Raw genomic sequence first — 19,962 nt, 5'->3', positions numbered from 1 at the left:
GTTGATCCTCTTGCAGGAAAGCCACAAGGTCAACGCCGCTTCTGGTCAAACAGTGTCACATTTCTACTATGGGTTCTGGCTGAACAAAACAGGAAGGACATCTGCCCCCTTTTGTCCTGTGACCTCAGGTTCCGCCTTTCATATGAACATCCCTGCCAAAGAACGAGTCGAGATGCAAGTACTCCACAATCCAGCTAGACCCACCTTCTCCCACCTGCGGAAGCGAACGGCTGCCACTCTGACTGTGGCCCTGTCCGTCATTAATGTCACAGGTCTCGTGTGCCTCGAAGGCCAGGGAACACAGCTGGTGGGTCACAGTTCCTGCCGTATCACCAGAACATTGGTCTCAGTTGATCCCCCCTCCTTTGTTGCTTCTCCGAATATGTACTTTGTTTGTGGCATCAAAGCTTACACTTGGCTCCCGAAAGGTTGGAGGGGTACGTGCTACATCGCCTTCATTCTTCCCCCCACGTATGTGGCCCCAGCCTACCATCACCGGCAAAAGCGTGCCGGAGACATTGGACAAGCCGACTCCACCGGAGCACAGTTCCTGGATGCGGTGAAGGGACTTGTTCCTCTGTGGGGCCCAATGGCAAATGGCCGCGCTATCCGACACCTGACTCAGGCAGTGGAAACAACCATTAACATCACGGCTGGCATCCTCGCTAACAACACGGCTGAGCTTCAGGCAGTCCGCCTGGTGGCTCTTCAAAACCGCCTTGTCCTAGATGTGGTTCTGGCCGACCGTGGAGGAGCATGCCGCATCATCGGCTCCAGCTGTTGCACCTACGTGCCAGATAACTCTCCTTCGGTCTACAAAGCAATCGAACACCTCCACAGACTATCCTCGGAGGTTCACCAGGAGCAAGAAGGATGGTCGCTTGGAAGTTGGTTTTGGGACACTTTGAAGGACTGGGGATGGAGGTTGTTTACATTTATACTGATACCAGTCCTGATACTGTGTGGGTGTTGCTTAAGTATTCAATGTTTGCCACCTTTGTGTTCACTCATTTCTAACTGTATGTGCCCTAAGACTTTGGACTTTAGAACTGAGCACATGAGTCCCCTCTATGAGATAGAAATACGTGGTCTTATGGGGATAGATCCGAATTGACAAGCTGGCGAGACATGTTAAAAGGGAGGACTGTGGAATATTGGTTCGTGAACTGAACTTCATCTGCGCCATCTTGCCCATTCCTCAGACTCATGTATAAACATACACGACAGCCATTTTAGATACCATGGTCTCTCTGTTCACGATCGATCATCAGCGCACTTCCCTGACCCTGCAAGCATCCCCCATGCACCCTGGCTGCCCCCGCGCTCACATGCACAAGTCATGAAACCTCCTCTTCCGCATGACTCTGTCTCTGGGAATCACACCCCGCGCCTGACCAACACCTCCTTTCCTTCCATGAATACCCCTCCTTTGATGACCCCTTCCTCTGAGCCCGATTGTCTGCACGGACCGCTGGTCATCCCTTGGCCTGAGGATACAGTTTATTGCCCACTACTGTATGCACTCGCCCCTCTTCAAAGGAGCTACTATTGATCATGACCTCCCCACCCCCTGAGATTCGATCAGGCGCACACATTCCAAATGAAGCGGCGAAACACTCAGCTGCGTGATAGCCCCCTCCTATTGTACAGGGGGGGTGAGGACCTCTACTGTAGCCACGTGTTGGAATGAGCCGGAACTGGGGGGATACCGGGGGATGCCGTTTTTCACTACTTCACAATGTCTTTATTGTAATAAAGAATGGTCACATGTCGTAAACTAGTGTATAAAAGGCCAGGCCTCAGAGAGGCTAGAGAGAGCACCTCGAGACGATACCTTGCTGTCCGATCTGATGTGTTCTGCTCCGTCGGAATAAAACTTGTTTCCTGTCTTCCTGTCTCCAGCGCCTGCCTTTTTATTTGATAAACTTCGTATGGTATTGGAGGCGTTTAACGCCGGGCAAAATTACTTAAGAAACATCGACTAAATCGCCTGACCATTTTCCTGACTTTCCTCAACTACTGTGTAGACGTGCAAGCAAAACAGCAAGCTGCTGTAGGCTAAGCTGTCCTCAAAACTCTTTTCCAAACTGCTGCAGCTGGCACAGGTGGCCACCGCTAGAGGAGATACTGCTATTCAGTCTATGCACAGATATGAATTCAGCAGCCCACATGCCTCGAACGGAATATGCTACTTACCAGTATGCATCTGTTCTTGGCATGTAGGGCTGCTGACATTCATATCGCCCGCCCTCCTCCCTGGCGCCTGTCGCAGCTGCAGCATTATCTCTAGCATGGACATCTCTTACTTTCCTATCTCCACCTCTGCCACAATGGCGAAAAACAATCTGAGCATGGAAAGGATGCCCATGCGCACTGTAGTCCAGGGGAGGAGTCACCTATCTCGTGATACTTCGAAGGCTCTTCCAGGACAACAAAGTGCACTCATCCGGACCCAACACTAGGCGGCGATCTATGCACAGATATGAATGTCAGCAGCCCTACATGCCAAGAACAGATGCATACTGGTAAGTAGCATATTCCTTTCTGCACTCTGCAAAAGTGTATTACAATTAATTCTTGAATGCAAGTGCATTTATAATAAAATAATTTGGAACTGGATGTTGATTTTTGAATATATGTAATAATTTAGTAATGTGTAATATTTAAAAAAATTATTTGTACATTTCCTGATTTTAATTACGATGTAGAAATATTAGTTTGTTTAAATTTAGCGTGTTAGGCCAGTAGATGGCACTGTTGGTTTGTTTTTCAGTGATGTGATTAAGATCAGTGCTCGATGCGACTGTTAACTCTGGTTGTCAAAGTTGAAATGGTTATAAAATGGTGATTGACCGTTTTTACTCAGTTTCATTTAAGTGAATTATTTTTACAATTAAAAATATGTACTGCAATCCATTAAAAAAAAATATTTTCTGTGAGAGCTGTATTTTCTAAGTTTGTCAGTCTTTGTAAAACAACGGTTTTAGATTGATAATCTAAAATGTATTTATAAAAATTGTTTAATTTAGTAATTCGAAGGTAAGTAAATTTTTCATACAGATGGCAAGGGTATAAATAGTGATGCATACCTATCCCAAAGCTGTAAACACTGTAATTCTGGGGGCTTTGTGTCTTCTATGTGCACAACAAAGAACGTGCGAAGTTGGTCAGACTATGAATTCTGCCACATGCAGTAGACAGATTAGATAGCAAGCATAATTAAATTGCTTAGTGTATAATTCCAATTTCCAAGTCCCAGGTACTGGATATGTCCCTCTCTTTATTAAGGAGGCAGAAACTTTTCAAGGGTCACAGATTTAAGCCTCCCATTACTAAAAGTACCCTAGAGCAAGCAACATACATCCACTCACAAATTTACCCACAGAAAGGGCCTCTGTAATTTGACTCGTCACACTAACCAGACCAGAGTTACCGAAGGAAAAATAAGCCTGACAATCTGAACACCATAGAGCACCATTCAAACTCATAATTGCCAGTGGAACTTTGGCATGTAAACCTTCTGGTTACCTCCTTCTAGTTGGTCAGAATTATAGCCCATTATGCCTCAAAATAGTCAGATATGACCTCATACAAAGGAGCCATCACAATTCTGTATTCAGAAATGTCAATGTCGATAAAACCACCACCTCTGTGCCCATTTCAGTCCCAGATTTTAAAAATTGTCTGATAAAGACTTCATCAGAAGTTCAAACACGTGAATTGGCTTGCCTCAGCCTGTACCTATTCAGAAAACTATTCTTTGCAGTAAACATCTGAAAAACTAGCTTCACTCCCTTAATTTTCCTAGGAATTCAGCTGTCTTAAACAGAGTGTCACCAGCAACAAAATTGGATTCAATGCTGTTCACAAACTGCTTCAGACTTAACTAGTAACTCCTGCAGGAGCTCTCAAAACACACCTGTCACTTCTAGACCTAATGTTGCCCTGCACCACCATACTGAGGTTGTGTAGAATCTGATAGAGTTTTCATCAAGAAGAGCTTCCCCTTCAGTGGATATAAATCTTGGACGACTGAGAGGGCAGTGTTTCTCTTGTAACCTGAATGCGCGGTGCCCTTAAATGGTGGAAACAGTAAAGCTGCATCTTGAAGGGCATGCTCTTTTGCTCTTTACAGTCGCACATCAGAGTGGCCACAATCTCATCTCAAGACGAATGAGGTACACTTACAGCATTCTGGAATGGAAGACCGCCAAGAGGGCCTTAAAAGTATTTCTACCTCCATGTGAGTGACAAGTTCCAAGCATGATGGGTGACACCACAGCAACATATTACATTTTATCACAAGGGTCTTAAGATGCCTAACTCTTTGGAGAGACCCAAGAGGAGAAGTTGTGCGATTGCAAATATTGGCTCATCTTGTTAGCACGGCACCTTCCAGGAGTAAGAAAAGATGAAGTAGACCAGCTCACCAGTTGCTTGGCAAGATATCCTGAGGGGATGTTGAAGCAAGACACAACATTCCAAGTGGCCTTTTTCTTCTTTTGTGCTCACCATCATTAGATCTGTTCGTGGGCCAGAAAACACCCCTACAAAACACTTACCAACTAGAACACAACAATTCCTGCATCCCTTTCTCAACCCGTATTTTTCTCCACCTGGGTGGAAAAGTTGATGACATTTTGTTGTCAGATGATTCTAGTAGACTCCGGCATGGTATCAGGGCATTCTGTAATTGTCAGTACATGGTGTTTTCTCAAAGGACATTCTAGACTATGCCATGGTCTCTTGCAAAAATGTCAATCACAAGCCAACCCACCTAGACTTGGTTCCTGAGGTCCGGTGATGTGTGCATTTAAGTGTTTCAAAAGGTTGCATAAAAGTGCTAGTCCATTAAGTTTTCTCTGAGGAGTGCAACACTTTATTACCGCGGATTGGGTGTAGTCTGAGGCTACTCTTTGGTATTTATTTAACACAATCCTTTGTATTAAGAGAGATTGCAAAATCCCTTGCACATGGGTGTGTCTCCATTGGTGCAGTTTTGCTCTCTTTGCTTCCTGCTGGACTGTGGGAAGAAACCTGCTGCAGTACAAAAAGTCAAAGGTTGCAACCTATTCGGCACTGAATTATCGCATCTGGTGTCTGTGGCCTGCTTTGTCTGCTAGTGATAGTCCCAGTGAAGGTGGCTGTTGGGTGTCAGATGAGCATTTCATGAAGTTAGTTTGGCTATTGCAAGAAATATGATCTAGAGACAATACTTCCTTAGGTCCTCTAAACCGATTCTTTCAGTTGCGATTTACCACCTGTCTCTTGGTGACCAGTCAAGGTTTGCACAACCTCACTGCATTGGGCTCTATCTTCTGTCTTGTAATGTTAGTTATTTTTTAGTCTCCGTCCTTCCATATATTCAAGCATTTTTTGCTTTTACAATGACTTATCACCATGTCTTGTTCTCATCACTTGATTTGTTGTGGTTCATCTCAATTGGATTTCTCTTCCAATGTTTTTTCAGCATCAGAAAAGCTTCTATCAGCCTGGAGGGAGATGGAGCAAGCAGTGGAACTCTGTGGACGGGTGTGTATCAGCAGCAAACTGCAGAGTACTGGAGACCAAAGACTGGGGAACTCTGTGGAAGGCTTTGTTTAGGGAGGATGCAAACACAGTGGAGTGATGGGGAAAGTAGGGTTGTGGCATAATCCCCAATTTACTGTGTTTATGTGGATTGAGTCATCTCTCTTAACGTGGTCTCATGAAGAATCTCCAGATTTATGAGCTGATAATTTGTACAGAAACCATTTAAGGCTCCATAATGAGTATACTGTAACGAGTCTTAAGCACGTGTTTTTTACATATCAGCTACATATTTTGAAAAACACTTGGAGTGTATCAAGAATCCTTTTATAAGAGCTTTATTATAGCTGGCTCTACTGGCCATTAAAGACACGCTGGCGAGGGCCTTTAACAAGGGAGAGGGCCTTTAATGGCCGGTAGAGCCCGCTATGGAGGGCTCTAAGGCTATTAGAATATTCCGCCCCTAGAGGGCAAACATTTCTAATTTGTAAAACAAAAGCCTCACAGAGCTTAAGGGGGGATGAAATCCACTTGGGCTCAGTGACGCTTTTGAACACAGCAAGAACTGTGAACAAACATTGGAGTGTTGATACTCCGGGCTTCTACCAGGCATTAGAAGCCCGGAGCACTTGATTGTCTTCAATGGTGTGCTAAAAATTCAACTGTTGTAGTAGTACTGCGACTAGAGTTTGAGCCATAGGTGCTTCCCTAGATCCTAGGTGATCTTCCCTGTGCTTGTGAAGTAAAGATTAAATTGAGGGAAAGAAGGCCAGCAATATTAATGATCATTCATTTAAAATCATTTGTGTATTAGCTGCACTGTTGGACTCTCCAAATAGGTTGACTGTACCCGGTGCTTTAGTGGGCCTGTTTTACTTATTACAATTTTAGGTACTAGTGTTTATCTCAATATCATGTTGGGCAGTATAAGTAAGAGATGTGTTGGGGATGTTTGTCTAATATATTTGAGGAGAAGGCTAATGCAGAGGACCTTGTGTTTTGTGCACAAAATAAGGTGTGAAGAGTATAGTTTGAAAGGACTGTTGTGGAGGTGAGTCTATGGCATGAAAGTGTGGGAAAGAGTGGTTTAACTGTGGGAAAGCCTGCCTTCAAAATGAGACACTTGGAGAAAAGAGAATATGGTGTGACGGTGAGTGTGTGGTGTTGTTGGATATTTCTGTGTAGAAACAAGGTGGTGTGAAAAGATGTGACCTGTCACCCGAGTGGAGTGACAAAGGATGTTGCAAATGCGGTGGAAGATTGACTGAGGATAGGGACTACTGGATGTGGTCAGGCGACTGCGGATTATTGTGAGGGATGCCATAGTTGTTGTAGCATATTGATTGTAAGGAGACTGGGTATAGAAAGCCAGAGTATAGTTTTGGTTCTCTAGGGTCGGAGTGGGGGGGTGTCAGGGGAGGTGACACAATAGTGTTGTAGGTTTTGAGGAAACGAGATAAGTATCCATGGTTTTTACTGAAGAGCGGTGTTTTGAAATGAGTATGTTATAGCATACTGATGTATGTGGAGCGTTTGCTGCATTCCGGAGTGTGGTGGTATATTGATGGAGGAGAATAGGCTCAAACATGCGAGTGTGCTACTAGATTAATGTGATGAAATTTGGTGGAAAGTCTGTATCATAAAAAGGCAGGTCTGTTTATTAACTGTGTCCTCTGTCACTAGGAGGAGGAAGTGGAGCAGTTGGTTGGGAAAATGATGGCACTTCAGACAGACATTGTGGACCTGCAAAGAAGTCCACTTAGCCGCAGACAAGGTGGTTCTCTCGATGACTTGTGAGTACAAACCTAACAAAGCTCTTTTGATTCCCAGAAAATCTTCTTCACAGCTGTGCAATTTTCATTTCCTTGTAGGTGCAATGCCCTCATTCTGTAGAAAAACAAAATAAAGTTAAAAATACTTTTATCTCCTTTATTTACTCCTGATGCTCACCTGTTAATTTGCAGATGCTGTCAGGCATAATTGCATGGAGCTTTGCAGTGACAGGTAGGAGTGGCCATAAAAAGAATACCCCCACTTGAAGGGCATCCTGAAAGGCTTTACACAAGCAGAGCAATGCAAGCTGGCCTGAAAATCCATAAGAGATTTTGAGTGTTGTGTACTCCACTACAATTTGTTTTTAAAGTGGAGTCAAAACAGTCATTCCGCCAATCATCACTTCACATAGGCTGTTAGCAAGTGATGTGTAGCTCTGTACTGATAACTAAACAGCAGATACAGCGCATGAGCTTTTCCTAGTCACATATGCTTCATACATTTTTGTCTTAGTACACAAATGCATCCATTTCACATTTCGCGGGTTACGCCATCTTGTATAGCGGGTGCCACACCACTCCTACCCTAGTGCCACCGGTGCCCCTACCTCCTGGGACCTAGACACGGCCCCAGACCTGTCATTGAACCAGTGTTTATCACTACACTGAGCCTATCGCTTAGAGAACTGTGCCTTTTCTCTGCTGTTTATTCTCCTTTGCACAATGTTCCCACATGGAAACAGTGGAAAACGAGTTGTGCGCTCTTAACTGAATCATGTACCAAGGAATTTTGTATGGTTAAGCAGTGGAGAACCTATCTTGTGGCATCTGTTGAAAAGCATATCTGAAAGAAACAGGTTAGTATTAGATTCCTTACCTTAGAATATCCCCAGGCGTCAGTCTGGATCCGGAAACTTTTGCGTAGCAGTACCCCTGCGCGTCGGTAGGCGTCGTCTGCAGGCGTCCCCTGCGGCTCCGCGTCCGTCGTCGGCGTCGTGCGCCGTGATGACGTCGCTGGAGTATATAGACGCCGCCTCCGCGCGCTGACGTCAGTTCTTCTTTTTTCCGCGCCAGTTAGCGCAGATCCGAAGAGCAGTACTCCGGTCTTTTGACCAATGTTTTTGACTACTATCTACTCCTAAGGTGCCGGTAGGATGCCCGGGTTTAAGAATTGTGACGGGTGTGACCGCACGATGTCGGTCACGGACCACCACCGACTCTGCCTCCGGTGCCTGGGCCCGGACCACGACGTGGACTCCTGCGTCGATTGCCGGGCCTTGACGAGTAAGGCTAGACGGGAGCGGTCCCGCAAGCTGCTCGAGCTCCGGGTGTCGGCCCCGCGTCGAGAGCGGTCCCGGTCCGGCCGGAGGTCGAGGGAGCGGTCGCGAGAGCGGTCGCGAGAGCGGTCGCGGAGCCGCCACGAGCGCTCCGGAAGTCGTCACCATTCCTCTGGTTCCTCAGGTAAGAAACACAAGAAGTAGGGGCGTCGTCATCGTACCCCCGACTCCCCCCGACGCTCGCGTGATGCGGCCGGGGGTTCGGGTGGCCCCACCCCCGCGGATCCGCGTGGGTCGCCGGCGCGGCCTGCTCCATACCCTGCGGTCCCTGGGCAAGGCGCGTCGCGTGAGGAGATAGAGGAGTTCCTCATGGCCATGAGGGCACTGTCTCCTCCGACGGGGCCTACGGCGCCTGCGGGCCCGGTGGTCCCGTCCGGGGGCCCGAGCGGTTCGGGTGCTCCTGCCCCGACGCCGTCGGGTGCTCCGGCCCCGACGACGCCGGCGGCTCCGGCCCCGGCGCCGCTGGGCCCTTCAGGGTCGACGCCGGCTGGTCCACCGGCCTCTCCGGCGCCGATTCCATCGGGGCAACCCATGGTGCCGCCTCCGCGCGGCACCGGCTCCGGCCGGCGTCGGGGCGACGGCTCCGGGCGGCGCCACCCCCATTCCCTCTCCGGAAGCGGAGTCGGACCGGCGTCATCCGACGCCGAGTCCGACGCCGATGGGGCCTGTGAACCCCGAGGAGCCGGTCTACATTGTTGACTCCGAATATGGGGAGGATGTAGAATACGGAGAGGGTTGGGAGGGGTCTGAGGACCCACTGTCACGCGAGTGTCAGTACGACGTGGACTGGACAGGTGATTTGGGTGACGCCAGTGGTCTGGACGACTCTCCTAACCCTGGTTTTGTCTCGCCTCCTACTGTGGCCTCGGAGGCTGGGGCTGCTTATTCAGTGGTGTTGATGAGGGCTGCCAAGGCCTTACACCTTGAGCTCCCCGTCGCGGTCGTGAGGCCTAACATCCTCACCGAGGTCTTCAAACCGCAGGCATGCCCGCAGGAACCTCTGCTGCCGTTCAACGAAGCCTTGACAGACGTTCTTTTGGGCACGTGGTCCAGGCCCGCTTCAGGTTCGCCTGTTGATAGGAACGTGGCCAGACGCCACCGTCCGTGTCCGGACGACCCCAAGTTCCTGTCCACCCATCCCACTCCTGAGAGTCTGGTGATCCAGGCCTCGACTTCCCAGACCGCATTCCCGTCGGCCCCGCCCGACCGGGAATCTAAGAGGTACGACCAGTATGGGAAGAAGGTCTTCTCGTCCCTGAGTTTGGGACTGCGGTCTTGCAACACCGCATGCCTCTTGGGCCGCTACACCCACTCTCTGTGGGATACGGTCGCGGAGTTGCTGCCTGAATGCCCGCAGGAGGTACGGGTAAAGCTCGGCAAGGCTATGATTGAAGGCCGAGATGCAGCAAGATACTCCATCAGGTGTGGTCTTGATACGACCGACTCGCTGGGCAGAGCGATGTCCACGACGGTGGCGATTCGTCGCCACGCCTGGCTGAGATCCGCCAATTTTTCGGCAGATGTCCAAAATACTTTGATGGACATGCCGTTCGATGGCAGTCGCCTGTTTGGCGACAAGGCGGACCACGCGCTGGAGCGCTTCAAGGACTCCAGGGTCACGGCCAAGTCCTTGGGTCTTTCGACCCAGCGCCAGCAAACTGGTTCGTTTCGCTCCTTTCGTGGCCAAGGAAGGAGCGGTCCCACACGTGCTGCCAGCCACGCACCGCAGAACACTTCTCAACGCGGTGGCGGCCGTGGATTCCGCCGTTGAGGCGGTCGGGGACAACAGCAAGGTCAGACCACACCTCCCCCCGCAGCATCAGCCTCCAAATCCTCCTAGTCCGTGCTTTCAGGCCCATGTGACGCCAGTGGGTGGCAGGGTTCGCCATCACCACTCCCGCTGGCGCACTATCACATCTGACAGGTGGGTGCTGCAGCTCGTCCGAAGGGGCTACTCCCTGCCCTTCGAGACCACTCCTCCAGCCATGCCACTGCAGAACCACCGTGTGTCGGGGGACCACTTGACACTTCTGCAGGAGGGAGTTACGGCCCTCTTGGCCAAGGGGGCCATCAAGCGCGTTCCTGGGCCAGAAGTAGGGTGTGGTTGCTATTCCCACTACTTTCTGGTACCCAAGAAGGACAAGGGGGGCCTGCGTCCTATCTTGGATCTACGGAACGGCTTCCTCCGGAAGGAGAAGTTCAAGATGTTGACTTTGGCTCAGGTCTTGGCTGCTCTAGACCCGCAAGACTGGATGGTGGCGTTGGACTTGCAGGATGCGTATTTTCACATCCCCGTCCTGCCGGCCCACCGGCGTTACCTACGGTTCACGGTAGGCCACGAGCACTTTCAGTTTATCGTGCTCCCATTCGGCCTTACCAGCGCCCCACGGGTGTTCACGAAAGTGATGGCGGTGGTCGCAGCTCATCTGCGCCGGTTAGGGGTTTCAGTCTTCCCCTACCTCGACGACTGGTTGTTGAAGGCGGGCTCGCCCCAGACAGTCGTCCACCACCTTCAGATGACGGCAGACCTCCTGCACGAGCTGGGGTTTTCCATCAATGTGCCGAAATCACACCTGTGTCCCTCTCAAAAGCTCCTTTTCATCGGAGCGGTTCTCGACTCGGCGCAGTTTCGGGTTTTTCCTCCGGAACGGCGGGTCCGGGATATACAGGCTTTGATTCCCATCTTTCAGCCGTTATCCCGGGTTTCGGTCAGGTTGACGCTGCGGCTGCTGGGGCTGATGCCTTCCTGCATCCTTCTGGTGCATCACGCCCGGTGGCGGATGCGGGCTCTGCAGTGGGACCTGAAGTTTCAGTGGGCCCAGCATCAAGGCAACCTATCCGACCATGTCCTGATCTCGGAGGGCACTGCGAGACAGTTGCAGTGGTGGCTTACGGACCGCGATTGGGTCAGGGGCAGATCCCTCTCCCTTCCCCAACCGGAGCACGTAGTTGTGACGGACGCGTCCCTCCAGGGCTGGGGAGGCCACTTGGGAGAGGCGGAGATCAGAGGCATCTGGTCTCCGGCGGAGTCCCGGCTCCATATCAACATGTTGGAGCTGCGGGCGATTCGCCTAGCACTGAAGGCATTCCTCCCCTTTGTCAACGGGAGTGTAGTGCAGGTGTTCACGGACAACACCACCGCCATGTGGTACTGCAACAAGCAGGGCGGTGTGGGGTCGTGGACCCTTTGCCAGGAGGCTCTGCGTCTCTGGCAATGGCTGGAACGTCAGGGCGTGACTCTGACGGTTCAACACCTGGCAGGTTCTCTGAACGCCAGGGCGGACGAACTCAGCCGTCGGTGCTCGGTGGATCACGAATGGCGTCTGAACTCGGACGTGGCGAAAGGCCTCTTTCTGCAATGGGGAGAGCCTTGGTTAGATCTATTCGCCACAGAAGAGAACGCGCAATGTCATCAGTTCTGCGCGTTGGAGTTTCCAAGACGGCACTCGCACGGCGACGCCTTTCGGCGCGAGTGGAGCTGCGGTCTGTTGTACGCCTTTCCGCCTATACCACTTCTGCCCAGAGTGCTGAAGAAGATCAGGCGCGACCGGGCCCAAGTTATCCTTGTGGCTCCGGACTGGGCTCGAAGGTACTGGTATCCCGAGCTACTCAGCTTGTCAGTCGGTCCCTCAATCCGCCTGCCCCTTCGGGAGGACCTTCTGTCGCAGCAGCAGGGGACGGTCCTCCACCCGAACCTGTCCAGTCTCCACCTCCATGCGTGGAGATTGAGCGGCGACAGTTGAGGCCATTTGACTTGCCTCCTGAAGTCTGTGATGTGATTCTGGCAGCCAGGCGTCCCTCCACAAAGTCGGTATACGCCTGCCGGTGGAACAGATTTGTGGCATGGTGCACAGCAAAGGCTGTGGACCCTCTCTCTGCCCCTCTTTCCGAGGTTCTCCTCTTTCTTCTCTCTCTTGCCCAGCAGGGCTCTGCTCTGGGCACTATCAAGGGCTACCTTTCTGCCCTTTCGGCCTTTCTAAGGCTGCCTGATCAACCTTCTTTGTTCAAGTCCCCTATTGTAACTAGATTCTTGAGGGGCATCACGCATATGTATCCACCTGTTCCGTTCGTGATGCCTCAGTGGGACTTGAACCTGGTTCTGACCTTCTTGATGTGCGCTCCCTTTGAGCCACTTCATTCCTGTCCTCTCCGTCTCCTGACTTTAAAGGCGGCCTTCCTGGTTGCCATCACCTCTGCCAGGAGAGTGAGTGAGCTCCAGGCTCTTTCTGTCAAACCTCCTTTCCTGTCCATTCATCCAGACAAGGTGGTTCTACGAACTAGACCTTCTTTCCTGCCCAAAGTAGTCTCTGCTTTTCACATCGGGCAGTCCATCACCCTCCCCTCCTTCTTCCCGCCTCCGCATCCTTCAAAGGATGAAGAGCGGCTCCATCGTCAGGACCCAAAACGTGCGCTCTCATTTTATATGGATCGCACACGCCAGTTCCGGGTGGATGACCAACTGTTTGTTGGCTACGTGGGTGCGAAGAAGGGACGGGCGGTACATAAACGGACCATCTCTCGGTGGGTCGTTCTGTGCATCAAAGCGTGCTACTCTTTGGCTCGGAAGGAGCCTCCTGTTGGGCTGAGAGCCCATTCCACTCGGGCCACGGCGGCTACTACTGCCCTGGGCCGGGGAGTCCCTTTGCAGGACATTTGCCAGGCGGCTACGTGGGCCTCGCTGCACACCTTTGCGAGGCACTACTGCCTGGACAGTCAAGTCCGGAGGGATGGCTTCTTTGGCCGTTCGGTCCTCCAGGACTTTCTGGTGTAGGATTGTATTGGTTCGCAGACCCACCACCGGGGTTGGTATTGCTGGGGTATCTATTCTAAGGTAAGGAATCTAATACTAACCTGTTTCTTTCAGATGAACAAGTTACTTACCTTCGGTAACGATATATCTGTAAGAAACAGTAGTTAGTATTAGATTCCTTACCGCCCCGCCCATCCTCCCCGTTCTGCGAACTGATACCTAGGGTTAAGGACATCCCTTTCAGGGCCCTAGTTTCAAATGGCACCAGTGTTGGTTCTCTCATGGCTCTGCGTGTTCTGGCGCGGAAAAGCTGTGTACAAAGAACTGACGTCAGCGCGCGGAGGCGGCGTCTATATACTCCAGCGACGTCATCACGGCGCACGACGCCGACGACGGACGCGGAGCCGCAGGGGACGCCTGCAGACAACGCCTACCGACGCGCAGGGGTACTGCTACACAAAAGTTTCCGGATCCAGACTGACGCCTGGGGATATTCTAAGGTAAGGAATCTAATACTAACTACTGTTTCTTACAGATATATCGTTACCGATAAGATGATTCTCTGAATATCATGCAAGATTGGTAGGAAATTATTTTTTCGTAGCATGTTATAGATACACATGCTTTACTGTAGATTCATATACTTTGCATATCATGCCATTTAGTGCACAGTCGTACTAATCAAAACTAATATGACAGCTGTGTACTGCCTCCAAAAACAGAGTGGTACTCCATGTATCCCCCTATGTTTATTGCCACAAAAGATATGGCATTGGGCACTTCACCATTACATTAATCTCATGGCTTAGTACCTTCTGGGGGTACTCCACCACTGCATTCATCTCATGGCAGAGTACCTTGTAGAGGTGGACAACAACTTGACCAATCTGCTCAATATGACGCATCAACAAGTCCATGAATGGGAAATCCACCTGCAAGTCTACTTTCATAACTTTCAGCATTGTGGCACACACATTTACATCTGTTCACAACCTGAGAATGGAAAATGCCCATACTTTGCTTCCAGGTTCCTACACCCATGGTCCATGGGCAATGCACTATAGATCAACTGGTTGGGGTTCTTTGCTTACGTTTTTCTGCCTCTCCCATGCCTTCCATTCATGGTCTGGAAGATGTAGCAAACCTCTCAGACTCTCATCCTTGTAGCTCCCACATGAGCCAGATAGCCCTGGTATTCAGCACTCCTCGAAATGTTAATCGTCTCCCAATAGAAGCTCCTCAACAGGACAGAAACCTTCTTAAGAGTCTAGGCCAATTCAGACACCCAGACCCCAAACAGCTCAATCTAATGATTTGGTGCTTGAGGTCCTAATGTTCGGTTACCTACACGTCCACAAGAATGCATAGACATCTTACAGGAGTCCCGCAGGCCTGCCACATGAGCCTACTACACAGCAAAGTGGAAGAGATTTGTCCATTATTACACCACTAAATACCTGGATCCCCTAAATTCCACGGTTAAGGATATTACCTGCTACTTACTTCACCTACAAAAGACAGGTTTCATCTACCTTTCCGTGTGTCTCCTTTTATCAGCCACAGCCTCTTACATGCAAAACAGGGAGCACTCCTCCCTTTTCTGCAGATCAGTAGTTAAAGCCTTCATGGAGGGCTTCAAGAGTCATCCCTCCCAGAGCCCCCCCCCCTCCACCACCTAACCTTCCCCCTCCCCACACCACCTCCCTCAGTCTGGAACCTCAGTATACTTCTCACAAGACTCCTGGAACCCCTTTTGACCCTTTGCACTCTTGCCCTCTCTAGTACCTTTCATGGAAGGTCATTTTTCTATTAACCATAGCATCCTTTGGACATATTAGTGAGTTGCAATCCTTCACTCAACAAGAACCCTTCATTGAGGTTGAGTACGATAGTGGTGCTCAAGACTAAAGTTTTTTTCAAGGCGGTTTCTCCATTTCACCTCAATCAAACCATATAGTTCCAAGTATTTTTCCCTTAGCCAGACTAGCTAGCAGAAAGAGCCCTTCACACTCTAGACGTCAAATGGGCACTTATTTACTGCATGGACAGGACCACACCCTTACGCAAAACTGACCCATTTTCCATTGCCTTTGTTAAACTCCACAAGGGCCACTTTCTCTAAATCAGGCATTGCCAGGTGAATAGTGGAATGCTTCCAAACTAGATATCATGAAGCTAGAAGAGCTCTCCCTGTTTTCCCCAGGCCGCACATGCAAGAAGGCAACAACTATTCCACTTGCTGACATATGCAAAGCGGTACAAAAGGGGGTGGGGAAGGACGGAGCATCTGAACCAATCAAACACTCACACCCAGTCAACAGATCTGGGTTTAATCCATCACCGTTCTTTAGCCCACTCTGCCACCCCAGTTCAGACATGGCCATATGCAAATCAGTCTGACCCTGTGCCTCATGGGAGCAGTCCAGCCCGAACTGCCAAGCCATGTCTTCCCTGGACCGGAAACAAGCATCCTAGGACCGGTTTCTGGCAATTCAGCCGTCATCAGCCAGGCTTGCTTGAATCCAGTGGCAAAGTGAGCAAGGGACTCACGTCTGAGCATATGCAAAGCAGCTACTTCGTCAACCCCCCACACCTCCACTTAACATTACAGTGTGGATATCTTAGACAACAGATAATGGTTTGCCAAACCATTATCAGGATACTTTTCAGACATCTTTACCTACATGCTTGAAACGCTTTGTAGAAAGGTACTGTTATGCAGTCTGTACAGAGAATGTGATCTACAGCAACACATGCTACTAACGGAAAGTATTTCTTTCCCTACGAGCTGTTTGTAGGGTGTACTGCTGTAGATTCAAATGTCCACCCCCCTCCCCGGAAGAATGTGGCTCTGATCACAGATCTTGTCAATCAATCAGTATTTACTAAGCATTGCTTATCACCCGGGGGGTATCAAGACACTGTGGGTACGCTGAGCTTCAGTCCAAGAACCAGGTCTTGAGAGCTCTCGTGAAGTCGGCGAGAGAGGTGGTGATTCGGAGGCGGAGTGGGAGGTTGCACTGCGGCTCCTTCGGATGCGGGGGACATGTGCAATGGCAAGGAAGGCAGATCGTAGTCATGTGGTCGGTTGGTGGAAGGTGAGGCGGTTGATTTAGGAGGGGCCGGCATTGTGGAGGGCCTTGTAGGCGATGGTCAGCAGCTTGAACTGGCATCTCTTTGGGACGGGGAGCCAGTGTAGGTTTCTTAGGTGTGGGTGATGCTGGTCCGTTTGGGGAGGTCGAGGATGAGTCTCGCTGGGGTATTCTGGATGGTATGTGAAGGTGGGTAGTGAATCCAGTGTAAAGGGCATTTCTGTAGTGTAGTCGGCTGGTAACAAGGGCTTGAGTTACTGTTTTCCTGGTGTTGATGGGGATGCACCACAAAATCTTGCGAAGCATGTGGAGGCAAAAAGAGGCGACTGTGCTGACTTGGCGCTTCAAGAAGAGGTCCCTTTCCAGGATGATGCTGATGTTGCGTGCTTGGTTAGTAGGTGAGGGTCCAAGTGCCGAAGGCCACCATGTGTCATTTGCAAAGAAGAGAACTTAGTCTTGTTTGTGTTCAGTTTCAGGCAGTTTAATCTCATCCAGTTGGCGACGTTAGTGATGGCATTATGGAAGTTGCACCTGTTGGTGACGGTTTCCTCCGTGCGGGAGAGGATGAGTTGGGTGTCGTCTGCATTTGAGATGTTGTTAATGCCGTGGTTGTGAACGATTTCAGCCAACGGGCTCATGTAGTTGTTGAAGAGGGTGGGGCTGAGGCACGATCCCTGGGGAACTCCGCAGATGATGATCTTGTGTTCAGAGGTGAATGGAGGAAGATGGATTCTTTGCGTGCGTCCTGTGAGGTAGGGGGAGATCCATTTGATGGTGTTTCCTCTGATGCCGATGTGGTGGAGTCTGGCGATGAGGATGGGGTGGCATGCAGTGTCAAAGGACGCTGAGAGGTCAAGGAGGAGCAGGGCTGGTGACTCGCCGTGATAGAGGATGGCTCTGATGTCATCGGTTGCGGCTATCAAGGCGGTCTTGGTACTGTGGTTGGAGCGGAAGCCTGCCTGGGTGGCTTTGAGGCAGGTTATTTCCTTCCAGGTGATCGGTCAGCTGGTGGTTAATGGCTCTTTCCAGGAACCTAGCCAGGAAGTGGAGCAGCAAAATAGGGTGGTAGTTCTTGAGCTCGCTGGTGTTGGTGGGGAGCTTCTTTCGGAGGGGTTTCACTTCTGTGTGTTTCCATGCTTCGGGGAACGTGGGAGTGATAACGGAGCAGTTGAGGATGGTGGTGAGAGTGCTGCTGATTTCAGTCTGTCCCAGGTTGAAGATATAGTGGGGGCAGGGGTCTGTTGGTGCCCCGGAGTGAATGGAGGTCATGATCGCTGTGGTGATGGACATAGTGAGTGGGGTCCATTCAGTGAGGTGGCTGGGAGAGTTGTTGGTGTGTGACGTCAGATGGCTGCTGGTCAAAGATGCCATAAATGCCTGCTATCTTGTTGTGGAAGCAGTCTGTCAGGGAGTCTCAGAGGGATTGGGAGGGGCGGATCGAGGTCTCGGTGGCCGAAGGGCATGAAAATTCTCTAACGATGCTGCTGAGTTCTTTCGTGTGATTGGTGTTTCCTCAGTGCGGATGGTCAGGGCAGCCTTTTTGGCTTTCTTGAGGTAGCAGTGGTACTTGCTGGGGGCCAATTTGAAGGTGGAGAGGCCTGAGGGGGTTCTTGCTGGAGCGCCAACATCGCTCCAGTTGTTTGCACTCGTGTTTGAGGACTCGGAGTTCAGGGGTGAAACAGCTGGCGTGTTTGGTGGATCTTCTGGTACTGGCCATTTTCATGGGGTGACAGTGTGGGTACAGTTGGAGATCCAGTTGGAGAAGTCTAGGGCAGCTGTCTTGCCATTGCTGGAGGTGTGGGATCTGTTGGCGTTGAAGGAGGCGGTCCAATTGGGCTCAGTGATTCTCTTCCAACAGTGGTGAGCAGGGGTTGGCGGAGTGGCGGTGTTGTGGTTAGCCTGCGATGGTGAAGTGTACAATGCTGTGGGTTGTCCAGGTGAGTTCGTGATGTGGCTGAATTTGATCCGGTCGCTGGCTGTAAAGATGGGGTCCAGTATGTGTCCTGCGCAATGTGTGGGGCTGGTGACCAGTTGAGCAAGTTCGATGTTGCTCATGCTTTCCAGGATGTTGGCAGAATTGGGGTCCTTTGAGTCATCGAGGTGGAAGTTGAGGTTTGCAGAGAAAGGTGTACTTCCTGGAGTCTATTGCTGGGGGGGGGGGGGGGGGGGGGGGGGTGATTTTGGCGATCGCATCACAGAAACCGAGGCCTGGGCCCAGGGTCTGTAGGCGAGGGTTCCTTTGACGGTTGTGTTTGCATTGATCCGGATCTGAAAGTTGAGGTGTTCCGTGATTGATGAGGTATCTTCAGTGGCTGTGCAATGGAGGGTCCCCTTGTGGATTTTGGTGATGCCTCCTCCATGTTTGTTGGCATGGTCCCTGTGTATCATCTTGCAGCCATGGGCCGTTGCTTTCCCGATGTCATGGGTTGAGGACGGCGTGAGCCAAGTCTCAATGATGAACAGTACATCTGGTGTGGAGGTGATGATGCTGTCCCAGATTTCGATTGCATGTTTGCAGAGGGATCTGATGTTGAACAGCATGCACAGGAGCTGTTCCGCAGGGTTGGAGGTTGTCTGTGTAGGTGCGGTGGGGGTGTCAGTGTCGCAGGTGAACTGGCAGTGGTGGCAGGCGAGGGGTTCTTCCGTGTGTCTGAGGTGAAAAATGCAGCAGTTGTTGCGGCCTCTGAGCTCAGCGGCGGTGTAGCGACGATGGCTGGGAAACCAGGGTTCCTGGTGCTGGCTGCGGAGCGGAACAGCAGCGGGGAAAAACTACAGGAATGAGGGGGATGAATGCAACAAGTGCCAAAGGAACTGTAATAAATAACTTTTTACCATTACACATGTCCTCCATACATGTTTTACTCACCACTCCAAGCTAGTCACACCTGGTGTGCAAATAAAAATCTAAACAAGTTGGTGCCCCTGCGCATTGCCAACTAAGGGCAGAGTCACAGTGCATCTTGTGACTCAAAAGACTTTTTTCTGAGAAAAAACACTTGTAAACGTCCGAACCCAACCCTAAATGGCAGTTGCATGTGAAGCATGTAATTCTGGAGTACTACACTCTATGAACAGATGCTTACATTTTCATTTCCTTGAATCCAGACAAATAAACTGTTTTCTCTAAAGCAGAAACAAATATTTATATACTCGACAAAGGACTTAACCATTGCCCAATTCCAGAGTTATACTTTCGGGTCTGTATATTCTACTAAAGCTCTTAAGTCTAAGAATTGTGAGCTGTGCTCCCATAGCAGACCCTCTTCCCTCTGCAGCTTCTGGAATACCGTAGAGCACTTAAGACCTGGCTGTTCGATTGAGTCACCTGAACCGTTTTGACCCTCAAGCACCTGAATACCTTCTTGTGCGATTAGTTGCTCTATATAAATCCACTGATTGATTGAGTGAGTGATAGTAAGGGAGATTTTAAAAAAACATATTTAGGCTGCTAAACCTAATTTTTCATTCTGTAATGTAATTTA

The 19,962-nt window shown here is 50.3% G+C and overlaps 1 protein-coding gene across 1 annotated transcript in view; it reads left to right on the top strand.

Moving 5' to 3' along the window:
- IKBKB (inhibitor of nuclear factor kappa B kinase subunit beta) overlaps positions 1–19,962 on the top strand; it is a 543,710-nt gene that overhangs the window by 400,854 nt on the left and 122,894 nt on the right. The window contains exons 15-16 of the mRNA XM_078666224.1: positions 5,471–5,532; positions 7,213–7,322. Coding sequence (XP_078522350.1) covers positions 5,471–5,532; positions 7,213–7,322 — 172 coding nt within the window. The remainder of the gene's footprint in view (positions 1–5,470; positions 5,533–7,212; positions 7,323–19,962) is intronic.

The sequence above is a fragment of the Lissotriton helveticus genome, chromosome 11 (genome assembly GCF_964261635.1).
Source record: "Lissotriton helveticus chromosome 11, aLisHel1.1, whole genome shotgun sequence".
Classification (NCBI taxonomy): domain Eukaryota; kingdom Metazoa; phylum Chordata; class Amphibia; order Caudata; family Salamandridae; genus Lissotriton; species Lissotriton helveticus.
Note: the sequence above shows the minus strand (reverse complement) of the source record. Positions and strands in the feature narration are given on the sequence as shown.